This window comes from Rhinopithecus roxellana, chromosome 11 (assembly GCF_007565055.1).
Source record: "Rhinopithecus roxellana isolate Shanxi Qingling chromosome 11, ASM756505v1, whole genome shotgun sequence".
Taxonomy (NCBI): Eukaryota; Metazoa; Chordata; class Mammalia; order Primates; family Cercopithecidae; genus Rhinopithecus; species Rhinopithecus roxellana.
The window spans coordinates 78,067,407-78,085,594 of record NC_044559.1 but is presented as its reverse complement, the minus strand read 5'-3'; the positions used below and the strand labels follow the sequence as shown (position 1 = coordinate 78,085,594).

General features: G+C 45.1%; 1 protein-coding gene across 45 annotated transcripts in view; it reads right to left on the bottom strand.

The window, feature by feature from the left end:
• SORBS1 (sorbin and SH3 domain containing 1) overlaps positions 1–18,188 on the bottom strand; it is a 252,806-nt gene that overhangs the window by 82,791 nt on the left and 151,827 nt on the right. For 20 of the 45 annotated variants that reach the window (XM_030940317.1, XM_030940329.1, XM_030940323.1 and 17 more), the window contains 5 exons: positions 14,499–14,528; positions 7,370–7,554; positions 5,575–5,638; positions 3,351–3,425; positions 2,961–3,023 (listed from right to left, as the gene is read on the bottom strand). In XM_030940317.1, the coding sequence (XP_030796177.1) occupies positions 2,961–3,023; positions 3,351–3,425; positions 5,575–5,638; positions 7,370–7,554; positions 14,499–14,528 (417 nt within the window). The remainder of the gene's footprint in view (positions 1–2,960; positions 3,024–3,350; positions 3,426–5,574; positions 5,639–7,369; positions 7,555–14,498; positions 14,529–18,188) is intronic. The other 25 variants (XM_030940331.1, XM_030940334.1, XM_030940358.1 and 22 more) reach the window with 6 other exon arrangements.

Below are 18,188 nucleotides of genomic sequence, written 5' to 3'. Positions count from 1 at the left end.
TATAGGCTAAAAGTCTGGCCAGAAGTTTGCTTTTTCACTGTAGCTGGGGGAAAAAGAAGGTTGCTAAGCCAGCATAAACAAACTTTCACACAGTCGCTTACTATTGAGGAGAATCAGCTTCGAGATCTTCAGAAATGTCTGTTTTATACCGTATAAAAAACTAGAATTTAGACAGGGAAGGCAGCCCTTAGGCTAGGCTTTGATAGGTCTATCATAAATAATTCTAGTTCCAAATTCTGAATTAAAACCAAACAAAAAAAAAAAACCCAGCGGTAAAAACAAACTTCTCCCCAGGAGAGAGACTCTGGAATGATGGCTCAGATTTCTCAGTAACGTGGTTTCTTAATGCATACTAACATCTATAGGTAGAGCCTCCACTCGGTGCCAATCTGTCTTGAATGCCTTTCTTTGAAAGGCATACATCTTTCCTATGTTAAGACGGATGTGCACAGAGCGCAGGGCCACCTACTGGGCAGCATGGGGCTGGAGCAGCACCACGGACAGGGCTGATGAGGCCCTGCCAGAGCTCACAGACAACATGAACACAACAAATCAAGGATTAAGAAATCCAGAGACTCTCTTGAAATGGTTTAAAAAAAAAAAAAACAAAAAACCCTCAAAACCAAAATCCTGTGATTATTTAAAATGATCTAGCTCAAATGTTTCCTTCACTTGTAAGAAGCCTTGATCTAATTGAACACATCAGTGATCTATGCCTGGATATGTCATCTAGGCAGGAGTGGGGGCGTGAGATGGAATTTACCCTATTTTTAAAAGATCTCCAGGGAGGATGTCTTTTTAGAAACTGTGTTAAAGTCTAATCATCTTTGCTATTAATTTTTTAATGTCCAATCTAATTTTTTCCTTTTTATTTTTTAAGACTGTTTCTTCCTTTCGGTCTCTGAAAATTAAAAAGTAGTAAGGTTTGCTTCTAAATTATATGTGACAAGTTATCATGACATCCCTTACTGTTTATGCCTCTATGCAAAAGAAATCCAGTTCCTTCATATGCTGGACTCGATGCATGCCAAAAATTAGACATGATCGCCAGCAGTGGTTGCTAGGTGTGGTGGCTGATGACACGGGAGCTCTGGCTGTGCAGCCATGAAACCTTGTCTTTGGACCAACAGCCAAGCTGACTGTGGAAGCTGTGGGTGCTGCCTGTGGCAGGCCTAAGGCAGTCTTCCAGTCCGATGGGAGCCACTGTTCCCCTCCACAGGACTTCTTCAAGTGGGCCTTCCTTTGCCTGTGCCCGTGGGATACTGTGCCTTCTGCATGTGCTGTGCTTTTTGCCTTAAACGAAACTCTTATCTTACGAGTTTGGCTAGGTTCACAAGTCCAAATGAAGCACAAATCAAAAATTGCAACTAGTCAAAATTATTCTGAAAAGAACTCCCTAACTCAACTCAGTCAGTTGTTTTTTCACCAATGCTTGTGTGTGGTAATCAGTACCATGAGACAGAAAGACTAGGCTCTCTACACCAAATAGACTCTTCTTGGCCTTGAGGAAGTCACTGATCAGAATTAAATTATCAGCTTTTAGTTCTGCAAGTCTGGGTTTATTTGGTAGACCTTTCTTTCCATTCAAAATAGGCCCCAGGCATGAAATGGTTGGAAACTAATTGCCGGGGCATATGAGAGACCAAAAATGGACTATGGTATTTTAACTGTATCCAACACATCCCAGTGCGTCATCTCATATATGACTGATCAATAAGAGTTTGGTGAATGATCAAATGAATAACTTTATCAATGATGAGAAGGGCTGAGAGGGATGGTCTGCTGAGCTGATTAGAGCAGAGAAGTATCAAGATTGTGGCACCAGCATTCATCCCTAAGAACGAACTCTGGCTCCATAGTCCAAAGCCTTCACTCATCAGTGTTTCCAGGTATTACTGAGGACCCACTGTGTGCCGGCAAGGTTTTCTGTGGCATTCTGGACACATGCTGTCACAACTGCCCCCACACTGGACACAGTAAGCTGAAGTGGCCTTGCTGAACTCTCTGCTAGATGGGAACTTCTGAGGACAGGGTACCTGTCCTATTCATGGCATGACTTCCAACGACAGTGCCTGGCACACAGCAAGCGTTCAATACTACTTGAATGAATGAAGTTCAGAGCACTCAACGTCTCATCCTAGAACAGTATTTAACAAAACTTCCTCCTCCATACCATATCTATTCACCCTCTTCTGGGTTACTCATCCAAAGATCAGATAATCCCTGCTATTAGGATAATTCTTAAGATGTTGCCCCTAACTCACATTTTAGAAACTTCCTTGACACTTAGACTTTTTGCCCCCAAAATAATATTTCTTAGACACAAATGTGGCTGTCTTCATCAGGTACAAATTCCCATCCAGCTCTTTCATAAAATGTTTTCCAGCTTAGCTAAAACCCTTATTTTCAAGAAATGTCATCTCCCACTATGACTGAATCTTATACCTGGATACCTCTTTAGGAATTCCCTACCAAAGAGACATACCCTGAGGGCCCATGAAAAGAGGGCCCCAGCAATGAGTTCGTTGCAGGCATGAGAACCGGGTAATTTTCCTGTTGACGGTTGCCGATCTACCTCCTGCCCACCCACTATAATGACTCAGCTTCCCTGAGTCACTCACTGCTCAACCACCAGCATCAGGTGACCACCTCAGGTACAAAGCCTTGGGTAGTTGGGTAAAGGCAGCTTTTACCAGAGCCCCACATGTTCAAAGCATTATAACTAAGCTAACACTGGCTACCCTGTTAATCATGTAAACCCTAGGGGAATAGGACTAAAATACCATCTGGATAGACACCGGTGATACAGTCAGCAAGGAGTGAGACAACACCACAAAACACAAGGTTAGAGGGAAGCAAATGACTGAGAAGCAGCCCTTAGCCACCAGAAAAAACCCCAAGGTAAAAAAGAAAGTAGCAGCACCAGTACAAAGAGAGGCACACAATTTTCCTTTAATTACCTTCAGACTTAGGACTAGGAGTAGATGCAGGAAACTGGTAGGTGGGAGTGTAAGGATTGTCCTCTGTAGCAGAGAAAAGCAGTGGATTTTGAAACTATCCACCAGGAAGTAGAGGAAGTGACAAATCCCAATTGACTCTTTTGAATGACTGATTACCTATTTTAGTGTTATTAAAGCACACGGGCATCACACTTAAAAATAGATTAATGAATTAGGAAGGATTTAGTTATTTTAACATAGCACATCATGCAAATGAGTGAAATAAAATTTTCACCAGCCAAAAACGACTATGAAAACAAAATCTAAAAGCCCAAATCTTATGCCTACAATGGAACTATAAGAATTAATTTAAAGCTCGGACAACAGATATGCTGTCTAAGTTTATGGTACCTTCAGAAGTTTGCTGGATTTCAGGAAGTTCAGGGAATTTGTACGTAGGGAAATAAGGGTTTTCTTCAGGAGTGTCTAGGCAGAGGAGCAGGTTTGGGAGAGAGAATAGAGGAAGATACAAATGGAGAGAATAAACGAGTAGGAATCCACATACAAGTTAGGCTCCTTGAATTCTGGAACATACTAAGCTTCACTAGTGATATGAAAGAAATTCAAACTGCTTTTAAAAATCCAGTCCTTTTGCCTGAATTACCGAGACACATTGAAAGAGACAATACCATTATTCTTCTTAGACAAAGAATTCCCATGAACAGGCTCCAATGGGCAAGAAACATTTAACATAAAGCTTCAGGTTCTTACTTTTGATAGGCAAGAAATATTAAGTTGATAATAAATAATATGTAATAAACATGCTATCCTAAAATGTTTTTTTAAATCAAAGCTTGTGTTGTGGACATTCGGCAAACAAGTAGATCATTAATTTTTCAAATACCTCTGCCTACCATTAAGGCAGGTAGTTTTGTTTAGCACCTATAATTTAGATTAAGAACTATAACATGAGAAGACCAAAGCTGCCTGTGGGGCAAAATTACATATTTTGCACATTTACATGCATTCATATCTCTGCAATTAGGCTTTCAAAGCAGGGTCTAAAGGTGAGAGAGTCACAGATTGCAAGAGGAAATGGGCAGTGACTTCAGGAAGTGATGAGTGGAGATGACCCCATCTGATCACAGAAATCCAAGCATTTAGTTTCACCACTGTGACCACGCTCATCCACCCAACCACAGTGGATTTACTCTTGACTTGGAAATGCTAAACGCCTCAATATTTGGAGCACTTCGATATTGAGAAATAGTTTGAACAGGGGCACACCCAGGTTCACTTTGAACCCAGAGGGAGTTAATTAATAGTGATGCTAGCTGGCGTTTGCAGCTCATCAGACAGATTGGGCCTAGGTGGGAACACTGACCAGAACACTTTCTCTTTGCCTTCATGTGTCATCCATGCCAGACAGCCAGACTGGATTTGGGTAAGGGGAAGGGCAGGATGCTCTGCCCGTGGGAGGAGTGGTACCCTTCCTATGGTGTAGGTACATCCCGCCTGTCAGCTGACTGGTGGCACAGGCAGCAATGGGAGCCGGTAGGGTCATGTCCTGCCCAAGCACTGGCCTGCGATTCTCCATGCTGGGTCACCTGCTGATTGCCCAGCCGGCATCTGATTTGGAAGCGCTGCTCTTTCAGCTTGAGCGGGCTCTGGTGTGTCAGCTCCTGACTGACTCTCAGGGCTATCTGCCAAGAGCTGGCTCTCAGCTGGGGAAGATTGTTGTTCATATTAACACAGCCTGAGAGGCGTACTATAAATTCTACTTCACAAGGCCAAATGTGTTCCCCTTTAGACCCTGTGACATCCTCTGGAGGAAGGGAAGCAGAACAAACACAGAAAGGTACATGATTGGTCCAAGGTTACCTGAGTGCTTGGGGGACTCAATCCAGGTGAGAACATTTTTTTTTTTTTTTTTTTTTTTGAGACAGTTTCACTCTTGTTGCCTAGGCTGGAGTGCAATGGCGCAATCTTGGCTCACCGCAACCTCCGCCTCCTGGGTTCAAGTGATTCTCCTGCCTCAGTCTCCAAGTAGCTGGGATTACAGGCATGCGCCACCACGCCTGGCTAATTTTGTATTTTCAGTAGAGATAGGGTTTCTCCATGTTGGTCAGACTGGTCTCGAACTCCCAACCTCAGGCGATCCACCCGCCTCAGCCTCCCAAAGTGCTGGGATTACAGGCTTGAGCCACTGCGCCCGGCCAGAGAACAGTGCTCTTAATTCCCAGTTTGGTGCGTTCTCAACTCACTCTGCCCACAAGGCAGTCATGGGCTGACACAGGGAGATGTACCTAAAGCTGGAAGCAGGTGGGAGATGGAGCTGCTCACATCCCAGGCAGACAGATGCTGGAGCACAAGCACAGTGCTGGGCTCAGCCTGCTGCATTCCACATCTGGGAGGGAGGATTTGAGAGCAGATCTCAAATTCCAACTCTGAGGCAGGCACACAAGTGCTCCTCCCTATGCTCTGAAGGTACATGGCTGGGCTCAGGCAGACCAGTACCTAATAAGGTCCAACTGCAGGACCCAGTCTTCTGGCATCCTAGCAAAGTGAGTTCAGGCCCACAAAACAGTGTATTGCCACATAGCACAGCACAGCTTCTACAAATGAAAATCAGTACCTCTGTTTAGTTTGTGGATCTGTTTAAACATAGTCTTGTACCAGTCTTTTGATCTCTCAGTGTTCTGTAGAAAAATAAAGGCAAAGAGAAAAATTAAATGAATATCTTGACACATTTCAGACCTCCTATGATTTCAAAATCAAAATGGAAAGTAATGATATCTGAATTCAAAACTCAGCCACATTTACCTTTTTTAAAAAGGCAAAACTTTTTAGAAAGAGAAAACCAAGGGTCCCAAACCTCAGTCTACAGAGTAATATTTGGCTGAAAGGATACAGAGTTTGAAAACAGTGGATGACGATACACTTGAAAGGTATCCATTTTTAAATATTTTAAATTTTATTTTTAGAGAGAATCCCTCTGTATATAGACTGTGCCAAACTGAAGGAAAGTCTCCTAGAAATATAAGAGACAAAGGATATTTGCTCACCATGCTGTGCCACCACCCATTCTAAACTATTCAATAGCAACGTATCCGAGTCACCTTGCATAGGGCCAGATTTAGAATGCATACATTAAAACATAACTCATTACGGCATCCACTGCCAGAGTTTTCACCCTAACCACAAAGTTGGAATGGCTGTTTTTTGTTTGTTTGTTTGTTTTTTAAGATAAAAATAAAACAAGGAAGGTGACAGATAGGTGGCTAATTTCACTCCCACTTTACAGAAGAGAAAATGAGATACAGAATGACAAAGCAAACTGCCCAAAGTCACAGAGCTGATGAGAAGGTGAGTGGAAGGGCCATCCAACACGATGGTTAGGGGGTAAGGGTTTAGGAGTCAGACAGACCATTCTGTCACCCACAAGCTGTGCAATCTTGGATAAGTAACAAATCCCTCTGAGTCCCTGTTTCCTCATCTATAAGATGGAAATGATATTAGTATCCATTACTCACTCGGGTAAGTGATGCTTAAATGAGATAATGTACTCAGCAAATGGTAGTTGTGATTTCTCTTAGGAATAACTCTCCTTCTGTATTACTGCTTAGGACCAGAGAAGAGTTATTTTGAGGCTTAGCCCACTGTAGTTTCTACTGGCCTCCTCCAAAAGGACACATTTGTTAAATGGAATTCACAGTGGAACATATTGCAGGCAATGGTCTGATAGACACACGGAAAAGAACGGAATTCACCCGAATCCAGTTCCAAAAGTTGCCCAGCTTTATGTTAAATGTTTCTTGTCCATTGGAGCCTGTTCCCTGGAATTCCTTAGGGCCTGCAGGACTGGTAGGCCTGTGTTGCCGGGAAAAGCTGGGTCAGGGATGCCACGAGACCTACTCTGTCCTGGAGGCATGGCTGGTGGAATCCATTCTGAGGTTCCCTTAGTGTTCCCTACTCATTAGGGATGACACGTGATCTCCCATCCAGGGAGATCTTCTTCCTGAACCTGTCAATAGGGACCTTGGGCCTCCCACTCTCCCCAGGATTGTCTAACCCTAGACCAGGAATTTCTCAACATGCTTCACACAGAACAATAATGAAGGAAGACTGTCCATAACATTGTCCCTAGAACACTCCATACTCAAAGCCTCTGAAAAGTTCTATAGCAGAGAAATCTCTCTGACTTGGTCCCACTCAGCTTTTCCTCACATTTACTTGACCACGAAATGCTTTATTCATAGGACTTATAACATCCAACACCCACTTTGGGAAAAGCTGTTGTACACCAAATCTGGAGCACAGCTCCTGGGGGCTCTGGCACTCATGGGGCTTATAGAGATGATGGTGTGATGGGGTTCACATGTACTCAGGGTGTACACTTGTCACAGCTTAAGAAGAAGCCTAAGAAGGACCTCTAAGTGTACCCGGAGTGGGATGCCCACTTCATCCATGGAAACATCGCTTAGGTCCTGAGCGCTCTTCACCACCCGCCTACTGTCATCCTTTGTTCTTTTTTCAGCAGCCCTGCCAGGTGAGGTGAGTTTTTCCTGGGTTGGTGCTGAGTCCTGCTCTCCCACTCTTCTTTCTGAGACAGGATCTGGAAATGAAAAGCAATTGTTAGCTGAAGCTCTTTTGGTAGCGGCAAAGCAAAACACTCCTGAACAGGCTAGCTGGGGGGAAGTGTATCTGCTAATTCTCAACTGGAATTAGTTCTGCTTAGAGCAGGGGTCAGCAAACTTTGGCCCATGGGCTGGTTTTACTGGAACATAACCATGCCGATTCCCTTACATATTATTTATGGATGCTTTTGCCCTACTACGGCTGAGCTGAGTAGCTGTGACAGAAACCATATGGCCTGCAAAGTCTAAAATATTTATTATCTGGTCCTAAAAAAAAAAAAAAAAAAAAAAAAGGCTTGCCAACAGTGTGATCAGAGCTTTGCAGAGAGGTATGCACATCGTACTCTGGTCAACTGAGTAGTTCTGACTGTTCTAGAAATTCAGGAACAGGTAGAATCACAGGAGGGGGCTAAACATTACTTGAAAGTTTTTGATTTCTCTTGAGGAAGTCACTTAACTTTTCTGTGCCTCAGTTTTCCCATCCAAAAACAGGGATAATACTTCTATTAGCAAGCTCACAGCAATGTGGTGAGAGGAGTTATCAGGGTAACTTATGCCAAAGTGTTCAGGAAGCTGTACATTTCTAAGTGTACATTATAGATTATTTTTGTTCAAGATTGGAAGTTATAGACCACTAATAAAGATACCAGATATGATCTACAGATTATAAAATTACTTAATAGAATATGGCTTCCAAGCTATGACATTTATTTATTGGGCAGACATTGCGCTCTGCCTTGTGGACATGAAGGTGAGCATTCCAGAATCTTAGCCTCAGGGAGCTTACAGTCTAGTGGGCAGAAAACCAAGTGAGCCAGCAATGAGAATGCAAGGGTGACAAGGCCTGACTCTCAGAAGAGAAGCCAACCGACCCACAGGAAATGAAGGGTGCTCCACAGGAACAGCTTAAATAAATGCTTGAGGGCCTCTGGACTACTGGGCTAATTATGTGCCAAGCAATGCACTAAACTCTTCATATACATTCTCTCATTTTATCCTCCCAAAGATCTATGAGGAAGAAACTATTATCACTTCTTTTTTTTTTTTTTTTAATAATTGAAGGATCAATACACAGAGAAGTTAAAGTACCCTGCCTGGGGCCACATAACCAGCTCGTGGCCAAGCTGTGATGTGGCCTAATGTCCACATGACTCTAGCAGTCCTCTCTGAACCACATCCTGTCTTGCCTCCTTCAAAGATGGTACCAAGGTTTCAAGTCTGGGAGCCTGGCCTAATTCAAGGAGAAGTTAGAATTGGGTTGGGAAAGGAAGGGAGAAATGGCTGCTTCCATTTGGACCATGGTAACTCTGAGAAGACAGCAAGATACCCAAGTAGGAATGCCCTAGAGACCCCTGGAGGGGCCCAGGTGAGACACCCTGACAGGAGTACAACTTTGGAGGCATCAGCCCAAAAGTGATGGCTGATGCCAGGGAGATGGCAGAGCTCAGCGGGGGACAGAAGCAAGGGCAGAGTGAAGCGCTAAAGTCATGCATGGAAGGACACCACAGTTATAGCTGCAAGGCAAAAGAATCCCCAAAGGGATGCAAAGTCATCCGAGGGACGGGAGATGAACCAGGAAAGTACACAAGGTACCAGCGAACCAGGAAAGACAGAACTCCAAGAAGTGGGTGGTTAAATGTCTCAAAAAAAAAAAAAAAAAAAAAAAACCCATAAATTGAAGCAGAGGAGGAGGCGGCATTAGATTAGGCAAGAGAAAAGTCACAGGAACACTCTGAGGGAGCAACTTCAGGAGGGCAGTGGGGGTGGGTGCCAGATTGCAGGGAAAGGGTTGAAGGTATGAGCAGGAAGTTGGGGGAGTGAGTGGGGAGTTCAGCACAGAGGAAGGAGTGTGCTAGATGGTAATTCAAGAGTTCAAAAGATTAGGGGCAAAAAAGGTTTAAGCCGGCTGGGTGCCGTGGCTCATGCCTCTCAACACATTGGGAGGCTAAGGCAAGAAGATTCCTTGAACCTAGGAGTTCAAGACCAACCTGGGTAACATAGCGAGACCCCATCACTACAAAAAATCAAAAAATTAGCCAGGCACATGCCTGTTGTTCCAGCTCTTGGAAGGCTGAGTCGGGAGGATCTCCTGAGCCTGGGAGTTCGAAGCTGCAGTAAGCCATGATCATGCCACTACACTTCAGCCTCAGCAATAAAGCAAGACTCTGTCTCAAAAATAAATAATAATAAAAAAGTTTAGGCCAAGAGAGCCTAAAATCCTATCAGTGAGAGTGAGGCCCATGAGGTAGGGATGAAGGGCATCAAGATGTGCTGTGGCAATTAGTAAGTGCTCAGTTAAAACCTGCTTATTGATTGACTGCGGACAGGTTCTCGTCTTTGAAAAAGGAAAAGGTGCAGACTGCTGACTGGGGGGACTATACTTGGGTGAAAAGGAAGAACATGAGGACACATGCAAAGTTGTGAGAAAATCAGAGATGTCTGTGAGTAGAGGAGACGCTGGAGTAGTGGGGGAAACAGTGACTTCAGCATGCTAAGGTTTTACAACTTTCAGTCTCCTCCATGGGGAGACTGCCTATAGCCAGATGATTTCTAAGCTTAGTAAGTGCTTCAGAAAGCCTGATCCCTGGCATTATCACCGTCAATGTCAAACGATGTTAAGACCAGATTGGCTTTATGGAATGAATTCTCATGCTCCCAGAAAATTCCAACGTGAGGCCAAGGATTTGGCAGGAAGCCTGGAAGTGTAGAGGGATTTCAAGTCACCCAAGTCTACCCTTAATATGGCTCTACTGAGCATTCTCCTCCCACCTGGAAGGGCCTTCTGTTGAACGTGAGCAGAAAAGAGGCTGAGTTCAAGGTCAGTCTTACATGGTGATTTAAGATCATGGTGAGGATCACAGACATGCCATTCTCAGGGTCAGGGCAGGTGGCTCTACCAACAATCACACTTGAGTGCAAAAAATCAGGCTGATAGTTCATGGATTTCTCCTAAAGCTGTCAGAGTCCTTTTGATCTACAAAATTTAGCCCTGAATTGTTTTACTTGAGAAGCTTGTGGTCATGTGACTCATCATTGAGTGGATTTCAATACACAGAGAGTCCCTGAAGAAAAAGTGTCACTTTATATCATGAAAACCCAAAGTGACACTTAACTGTACCATGCAGGTGACAGGATCAGGCGTTGCCATCTGTATTACAATGAGGGCTTGCTGTTTTCTCAGCAGGAAAATGTCGATCCTTCACATGACATCCTGGGGGCATTTCCTTCTAGTCTTTTTTTTTTTTCTAATTACACAGGGTCTTGTTCTCTTACCCAGGCTGAAGTGCAGTGACGTCATCACGGCTCACTGCAGCCTCGACCTCCCTGAGCTCAGGTGATCCTCCCACCTTTGCCTCCCGAGTATCTGGGACTACAGGTGTGCACCACCACATCTGGCTAGTATTTTGTGTTTTTTTGTGGAGATGAGGTTTTGCCATATTGCCCAGGCTGGTCTCAAACTCCTGGGCTCAAGGAATCTGCCCATCTCTGCCTCCTAACTGCCCGCCTCTGCCTCCAGAAGTGTTGGGATTACACGTATGAGTCACTGTGCCTGGCCCCAGCTAATTTTTTGTATTTTTTTTTTTTATAGAGACGGGGTTTCACCATGTTGCCCAGGCTGGTCTCAAACTCTTGAGCTCAGGCAATCTGCCCACCTTGGCCTCCCAAAATGTTGGGATTACAGGTGTGAGGCACTGCAAATCTAGCCTCCTTCTAGTTTTATACTGTGCTTTAAAAAGGAAGGTTCTGGGCCACTAAATAAATGACAATACTGACAACCTCAGATGGGGCCTCTGTTTGTAGGAGGTGGGATAGCCTCCCTTTTCTTCACACTGAGAGCTGATGACTGAAGATTATAGCAATGCTCACACTTCTCTGCAGAAGAATCATGGCCTCTCTACACCCTACGCCAGCCTCTCTCTCCTAGCCCTTATCTTATTATCCCATCGGTCTCCCCAAGGGGACCGAGAGGTACCTGAGAACACCATGTAGGCTTCATTCCCAGATGACTCTCCCTGAACATCAAGCCCCATGGAGGCTCAACAAAAACCTGCTACAGAGAGGGAGGCTGGCAGCCCTGGAGTCCCATCCCCACAGGTGATAGCTAAACCTTACTTGCTCTAAGAGACTAGAGAGTGCCAACCCAGCCAGCCCTCTGTCTTTCAGGAGCTCCTGAACACAGCAGTACTACTTCTTTTAAAGCATAAACTAATATTTAGTGAGCACCTACTTTAGACCCCACTCTTTCAAACGTCATCAGTGGATCTGTCCCAAAACTCAGGAAAAGCGATAGCATCAGGCTTGTTTTAGAGCCAAGGAATAAGCCTGAGCTACCAGCACAGTGGAGTCACCCTGGCTTTTTTTGTTTGTTTGTTTTGAGACAGAGGCTGGGGTGCAGTGGCGCGATCTCAGCTCACTGCAACCTCTGCCTCCTGGGTTCAAGCAATTCTCCTGCCTCAGCCTCCTGAGTAGCTGGGACTACAGGTGCGCACCACCACACCCGGCTAATTTTTGCATTTTTAGTAGAGACGGGTTTTCACCATGTTGGCCAGGATGGTCTCCATCTCTTGACCTTGTGATCCACCCGCCTCAGCTGGGATGTAAGTGCTGGGATTACAGGCATGAGCCCTGTCCGGCCCACCCTCGCATTTTTACATGTCTTTTCTCAATGCACAAAACATCCTCCCACTTCCTATCACAATAACACCTCCCCCAGGCTGGGCAAAGGATTACCACCCTTGTTTCCCATATGAGGAAACTGGCTTAGAGGGATGAAGTCACTCACACAGAAACATAGCTCCAAGAAGAAGGAGCTAGGACTAAACTCTGTATCTTCCAGTGTGTGGCTGGAGGCCTTTTTCAGCTATTCTACCCTCCTTTCAAATTCCCACCAACAGGAAGGAGCCCACAGGAGCCACCTTTTCTTTTTTCTTTTTTTTTCAGAGCCACCACTCTTAGCAACCTTGGCTGGGATCAAGGAATGAAGTGGGCTGGAGAGTGGCAGCTGGAGGAGGGGCAGCCAAGGACACCTTGAGGTCAACCACAGACTGTCTTGGTCTCACAGCCAAGTCCTGATAAGGCTGAGAGGTGTGAGAACTCCATGTCCTCCCCATACAGGCTGGCCACCAATCACAGAACAGCAGTGGCATGAAGTTGCACAGAAATCACGTAGCAGCTGTCCAGAAAACAGTGGCTTTTGTTATCCACCAATCAGGGATTCTTAACCCTGAAGTTCATGAGTGTGTGCAAATCCACAGAAATCATGTGCACATGTTTACACATGTGTGGCTTTTTTTTTTTTTTTTTTTTTTTTGAGAATCAATCTATTGCCTTCAATAGTTTCTCTCAAAGAGTCCGTTAACAAAGAAAAGTTACACCACACTATTAGCAGCTCAAGGGCAGCACAGTTCCCCGATATAGCCTCAGAGTCCGGGGCAGTGCAGGATACAAAGAAGGCCCTGAATACAAGGGTAAGTGAATCCACAGAGTGCCGCCTGGTAACAGGAACGCACATCTATTAAGCCACGCATCTATTAAGCAGCAGCTCAGGGCTGAGCTGTTAATGAGCAGAATCTCATTTGATCGTCATACAACCTGGGAGGCACTGCTGCTTTCCTCACTTGATAGTAAGAAAATGGAAGCCCAGAGACATTAGATAACCTGCATGAGGCAGCACCAGACCCAGGATTCAAAGCAGAATGGCTACAGGAAGCCACAAGGAAATAGCTACACATTCGCCTTCCTGGGTTCCCTCCCCTCTCTGACATGGCCCCAATCCTCCACACTTTATCAGGGGTGAGCTAATTATATTTGTATATGTCTGATTATATTTGCAGTCACTCCCCACCATCAACTCTTGCCACCTGCCACACTCAAGTGTGATCAGCACAGAGGGCAGCACTGGCATCACCAGGGAGCTGGGCAGAAATGCACATTCTCTTGCCCAGGCACAGTAGCTGGTGCCTGTAATCCCAGAACTTTAGGAGGCTGAGTGGGGGGAGGATTGCTTAAGGTCAGGATTTGAGACCAACCTTGGCAACATAGTGAGACTCCAGCTCTACTAAAAAAAAATACTTTAAAAAAACTAGCTTGGCATGGTGGAGCACACCTGTAGTCCCAGCGACTCAGGAGGCTGAGGTAGGAGGATCACACGAGCCCAGGAGTTCAAGACTGCAGTAAGCTATGACTGTGCCACTGCACTCCAGCCTAGGGTGACAGAGCAAGACCCTGTATCCACCAAAAAAAAAAAAAAAAGAAAAAAGAAAAAGAAAGAAAAGGAAAGGAAAGAAAAAGAAATGCAAATTCTTACCCATACCCATTAAATCCTAATCTCTAGGGGGATGGCCCAGGAATCTGAGTTTTGACAAACTCTCCAGGAATTTCTGTATGCCAGCTCAAGTTCAAGAAGCAGTTTTCTCACACTGTCTTCTGGGCACTGCTGGTCTAAAGGTTCTCACCTGGACCCACCACCCCACGGGCATCTACTGGCATTTGGGCTTGCCACCCAAAAAGGAGAGAACTTGCCCTCATCTCCTAACCCCTGACTCCTCACATCCCAGAAGGGAGACAGAAGCAGAGGAAAGATGACCTCTTCAGAGAGGCCTGCCATGAACACTGTATCTAAAGCTGGACTCCTGGTTCTTTTTAACCCAAAACATCCTGTTCTTACCCATCAAGGCTCTTATCACAGTTCCATGGGACATGTTTATTAGTGTGGCTCACTGGTCTGGTCTGTCCACCACCCTGCAAGCTCCAGGGAGGCAGGAACTATGCCTATTTTCATCATCTTGGTAGTCCAGCAACAAAGAGTCTCCCAAGACATCAGAGGACCTCGGAAGATATTGCTGATTGAACATCGGGCGGTGACCGGAAGACAATTTCAACAGGAATGGAGTTAACACATAAATAAATATTTCTTACCTACCTGAAAGGCTACTGAGTCGTTTTTGCTGTTCTGTGATAAAAGAACACACAGTGTAAGTAAGATTTATACAGCACATAGTAAGACCAAGAAGCCCTGGCATAACTCGTTAGGATCTCAACCCTGAGTCCTCACTGTCCTCTGGACTTAGATGGTACAGTACGCATGTAGCCAGCTGACTGCTGGGGTATTAGTGTGGCTGCCATTATGCCAGTGTGGTGTCTCCCAGCCCGCCCCGCTTCCAGATCTGCACCAGGATTCAGGGGACTGCCACAATTTTCTAGTTGTTTACATCTTATCTCAAGAGGATTCCATAATAGAAGGGAATCCACCCAACCCTCAAACTTCAAGTGAGCAAGACCTTATATGACCCCAGTCGTGGTACCTTTTGAGGGAAATATAATTATAAACACAACCATGGCAGTGACTGTCTCCTGAGAGCTTGCTAAATGCCAGATGCCATTTTAGGGCTTTTACAAATAACACTTGTAAACTTTGCAACAACTCTAGTAGTTGGGTACGATTATTCTTTCCCATTGTACAGAGGAGGAAACGAAGGCCTAGCCTTAGTCACGATAGTAATCTGGCTTGTCCAGAGTACAAGAGAAGTCCTTAAAAAATCAGCAATGGCCGAGAAACTTCAGATAAGGGGCACAAATCGCCCAAGAGAACACTGAAAAGCAGCTGGATCTAGAACCTGGGTCCCTGACTCCTAGTCCACAGTTCATTCCAATTCTAGTCATCAAGACCTTGCTGGTCCTTGGCATTGAAGGGCTATTGGTTTCTCGCCATCCTGGGCACTCGCGTGGAAGGTAAGCCACTATCTCCTTTGTGGAGTCCTATGTGTACGTGCTATGAGACGACAGCACAAAAATGACCTTTACCTTCCACAGCTGCTAAATATAAAGCAGCCACATAAATAAAAATAGAACGCTTGCCAACCCGTGGGTACTGTCATCATTCCCCTTGGCTGCATTCCCACCCTCCTGCTACAATCAGTGTGAACCAGAAGTAAACAGCAGATAGCCCAGGAGCTCACAGCCTGGGAAGCGGTGCCTGGCCACCTCTGCCATGTGGATGAGGTTCGTACTGGCTGAATATGCAGAAGCCCAGTGCAGCTCTGGCCTCAGCTCTGCCAGCAACTTTCAGATGACAACGGCCAATCCACTAAATCTCTCAGCCTCAGTTTTCTTGTGTTATGTCAAAGGGCCCTATTGGTACTAAGGGGACCTATGGTTCCCACACACTATTCTGAAGGCTGCTGAGCTCCAGCTGGCAGAAGTGAATGTACTCCACCTAAAAGACCACGTTGCCAACACAGCGAAACCCCATTTCTACTAAAAAATATAAAAATTAGCCAGGCGTGGAGGCACACACCTGTAATCCCAGCTACTCCAGAGGCTGAGGCACAAGAATTACTTGAACCTGGGAGGCAGAGGTTGCAGTGAGCCAAGATCGTGCCACTGAACTCCAGCCTGGGTGACAGAGAAAGACCTTGTCTCAAAAAATATATAAATGAATGAATGAAAAAGACCACATTGGCCAGGCACGGTGGCTCATGCCTGTAATCCCAGCAATTTGGGAGGCTGAGGCAGGCAGATCCCTTGAGCCCAGGGGTTCAGGACTAGCCTAGGCAACATGGTAAAACCCCATCTCTACAAAAAATATTTAAAAATTAGCCAGGTGTGGTGGCACATGCCTGTGGTCCCAGCTACTGGCATCGAGAGGCTGAGATGGGAGAATCACCTGAACCTGGGAGGTTGAGGATGCAGTGAGCCATGACTGCACCACTGCACTCTAGTCTCAACAACAGAGTGAGACCTTGTCTCAAAAAAAAAAAAAAAAAAGACTATGTTGTCTCCAGTTTTGAGGTGTGAAATGGCCTTTCTTTCATAGGATGACATGCAACACAGAAAACAGCAGCCACTTTCTAGTGGTGTTATTTTAAAGCATTAGAATGAAAAGCCCTAGGGTGATCCCTAGACTGCTTCATGTATCCATAAGTCTGGGAACCTCTGAGCTCTAGTTCTCAGGGTGGTTTGTGGGCCGGTGGCACTGGCATGCCTAGCAAGCTGGCTGAAAATGTTGAATCTCGTGTCCTCCACCCCAAATCTCTTGAGGTGGAACCTGCAGGTTAACAAGACTCTCAGGATCCGATGCACATAGACTGAGAAGCCCTAAGCAAGGGGACCCACGCACCTCTTTTCATCCTGACAGCTTTCCGATTCAAAGCCTCCCTCCCAGACAGATGGTAAGTGACTCGCCTTCAAACCCATGTGGTGTGAAAACTCAGGAAAGAGAGGGAAAGGGCTGTGTTGTTCACAACCATCAGTGCCAGGCCAGAGGCTCAGTGCCCCTCTGTTTCCAGCAGGGGGAAGCTGGCCGGGAGAGACAGGATTATTGCCACACTATGCCCTGGGACAGTCTAGGCAAAAAAAAAAGGGCGGGGAGGGAGGCATTTTTTAGGATGACAAAACTAGAATTCCAGAAGTGGAGTAAAGTTATTCCCTCAGGAGACTTTGCAACAGTTAAGAAATTATTTTTATGGGTACTGTTTATGAAGCAAAGCAGAGCTGCCAGGTTAGGCAAATTCCAAAGCAATGCCAAAAACACTTGACCTAAACCCTATTTATGATTAGTAATACGGGGCTGGGCCAGGGAGGCTCTTCTATTCTTCTCGACTCTTCCTGTCCTACCTGCTTAGTGAACATATGGTTTTGCTCTTTATGGAAATCTATCATTTAATTCCAAAAAATGAATGCCATTACTTGTATCCTTTTCTGAAGGATGTGTGTCTGAGGCTGCACAATTCTGATTTTTAAACCCAAGGGCAGGACTTGGACAAAAGAGAAAGGCAAGAACCAAAGGCATTTGGGTAAATAAAAGGTATCCATCTATTCAAGGAAGAAACAAAAAGGAACTACAGGCCTTTCTGTGCCCAGAGATGTCTCACTAGGTGTCATCAGAGGGACTTGGCAGAGGCAGCTGACATTACACTTGGCATTTCCCAAAAACCAAGTTGCCTTGAGAATAAATCCCATTTTTAAAGAAACCGCCTGTCCTTCTGGGAACTAACTTAATTCCGTTTGACTGAATTTTTTTTTTTTTAAATATGAGTCACAAGGAAGTTCAGAGAAACAAAATTTCACTTTGTCCCGCATTACAGACACTTTCTGGGCAAGGAGAGCCACTGCCAGTAAGGGGCATGGCACCGCTGAAGGAGAATGGGCTCCTGCATGGTTCCGTGTGGGAGCTGGGGCCCTTTTTTTCTTTTCAAGAACCCAGATTCATGGGTGAAAATTAATACAGGAGACATACATAGTGAAAAATAACAAAACTACTAAAACAACCTTAAGATTTCAGTGGAAAGATCTGAAGTAAAAGAAAATGTTTTATTCATCTGCTTTTCAAGTTAGAAGCAGGAAACAGAAAAACTCTATTTAGTATGGAAAACAATTAAAAATAGACTCCAGTCCCATTCTCATTCAAATTAATGCAGAGAGGAAGGAGGAGGGGGGAGGAGTGGAGGAAAACTATGAAGTCAGAGAGCACAGAGTCAAAAGGAAGATGTGAGCTCTGAACAAAATAATTAAACCTCCACTGTTCTCGGAAATTCAGACTAACGAGCCCTTTCTACATGAGGAAACAGCTTGAAAACCTTACATTTCATGCTGCAAAGGACTTTTGTAAAGA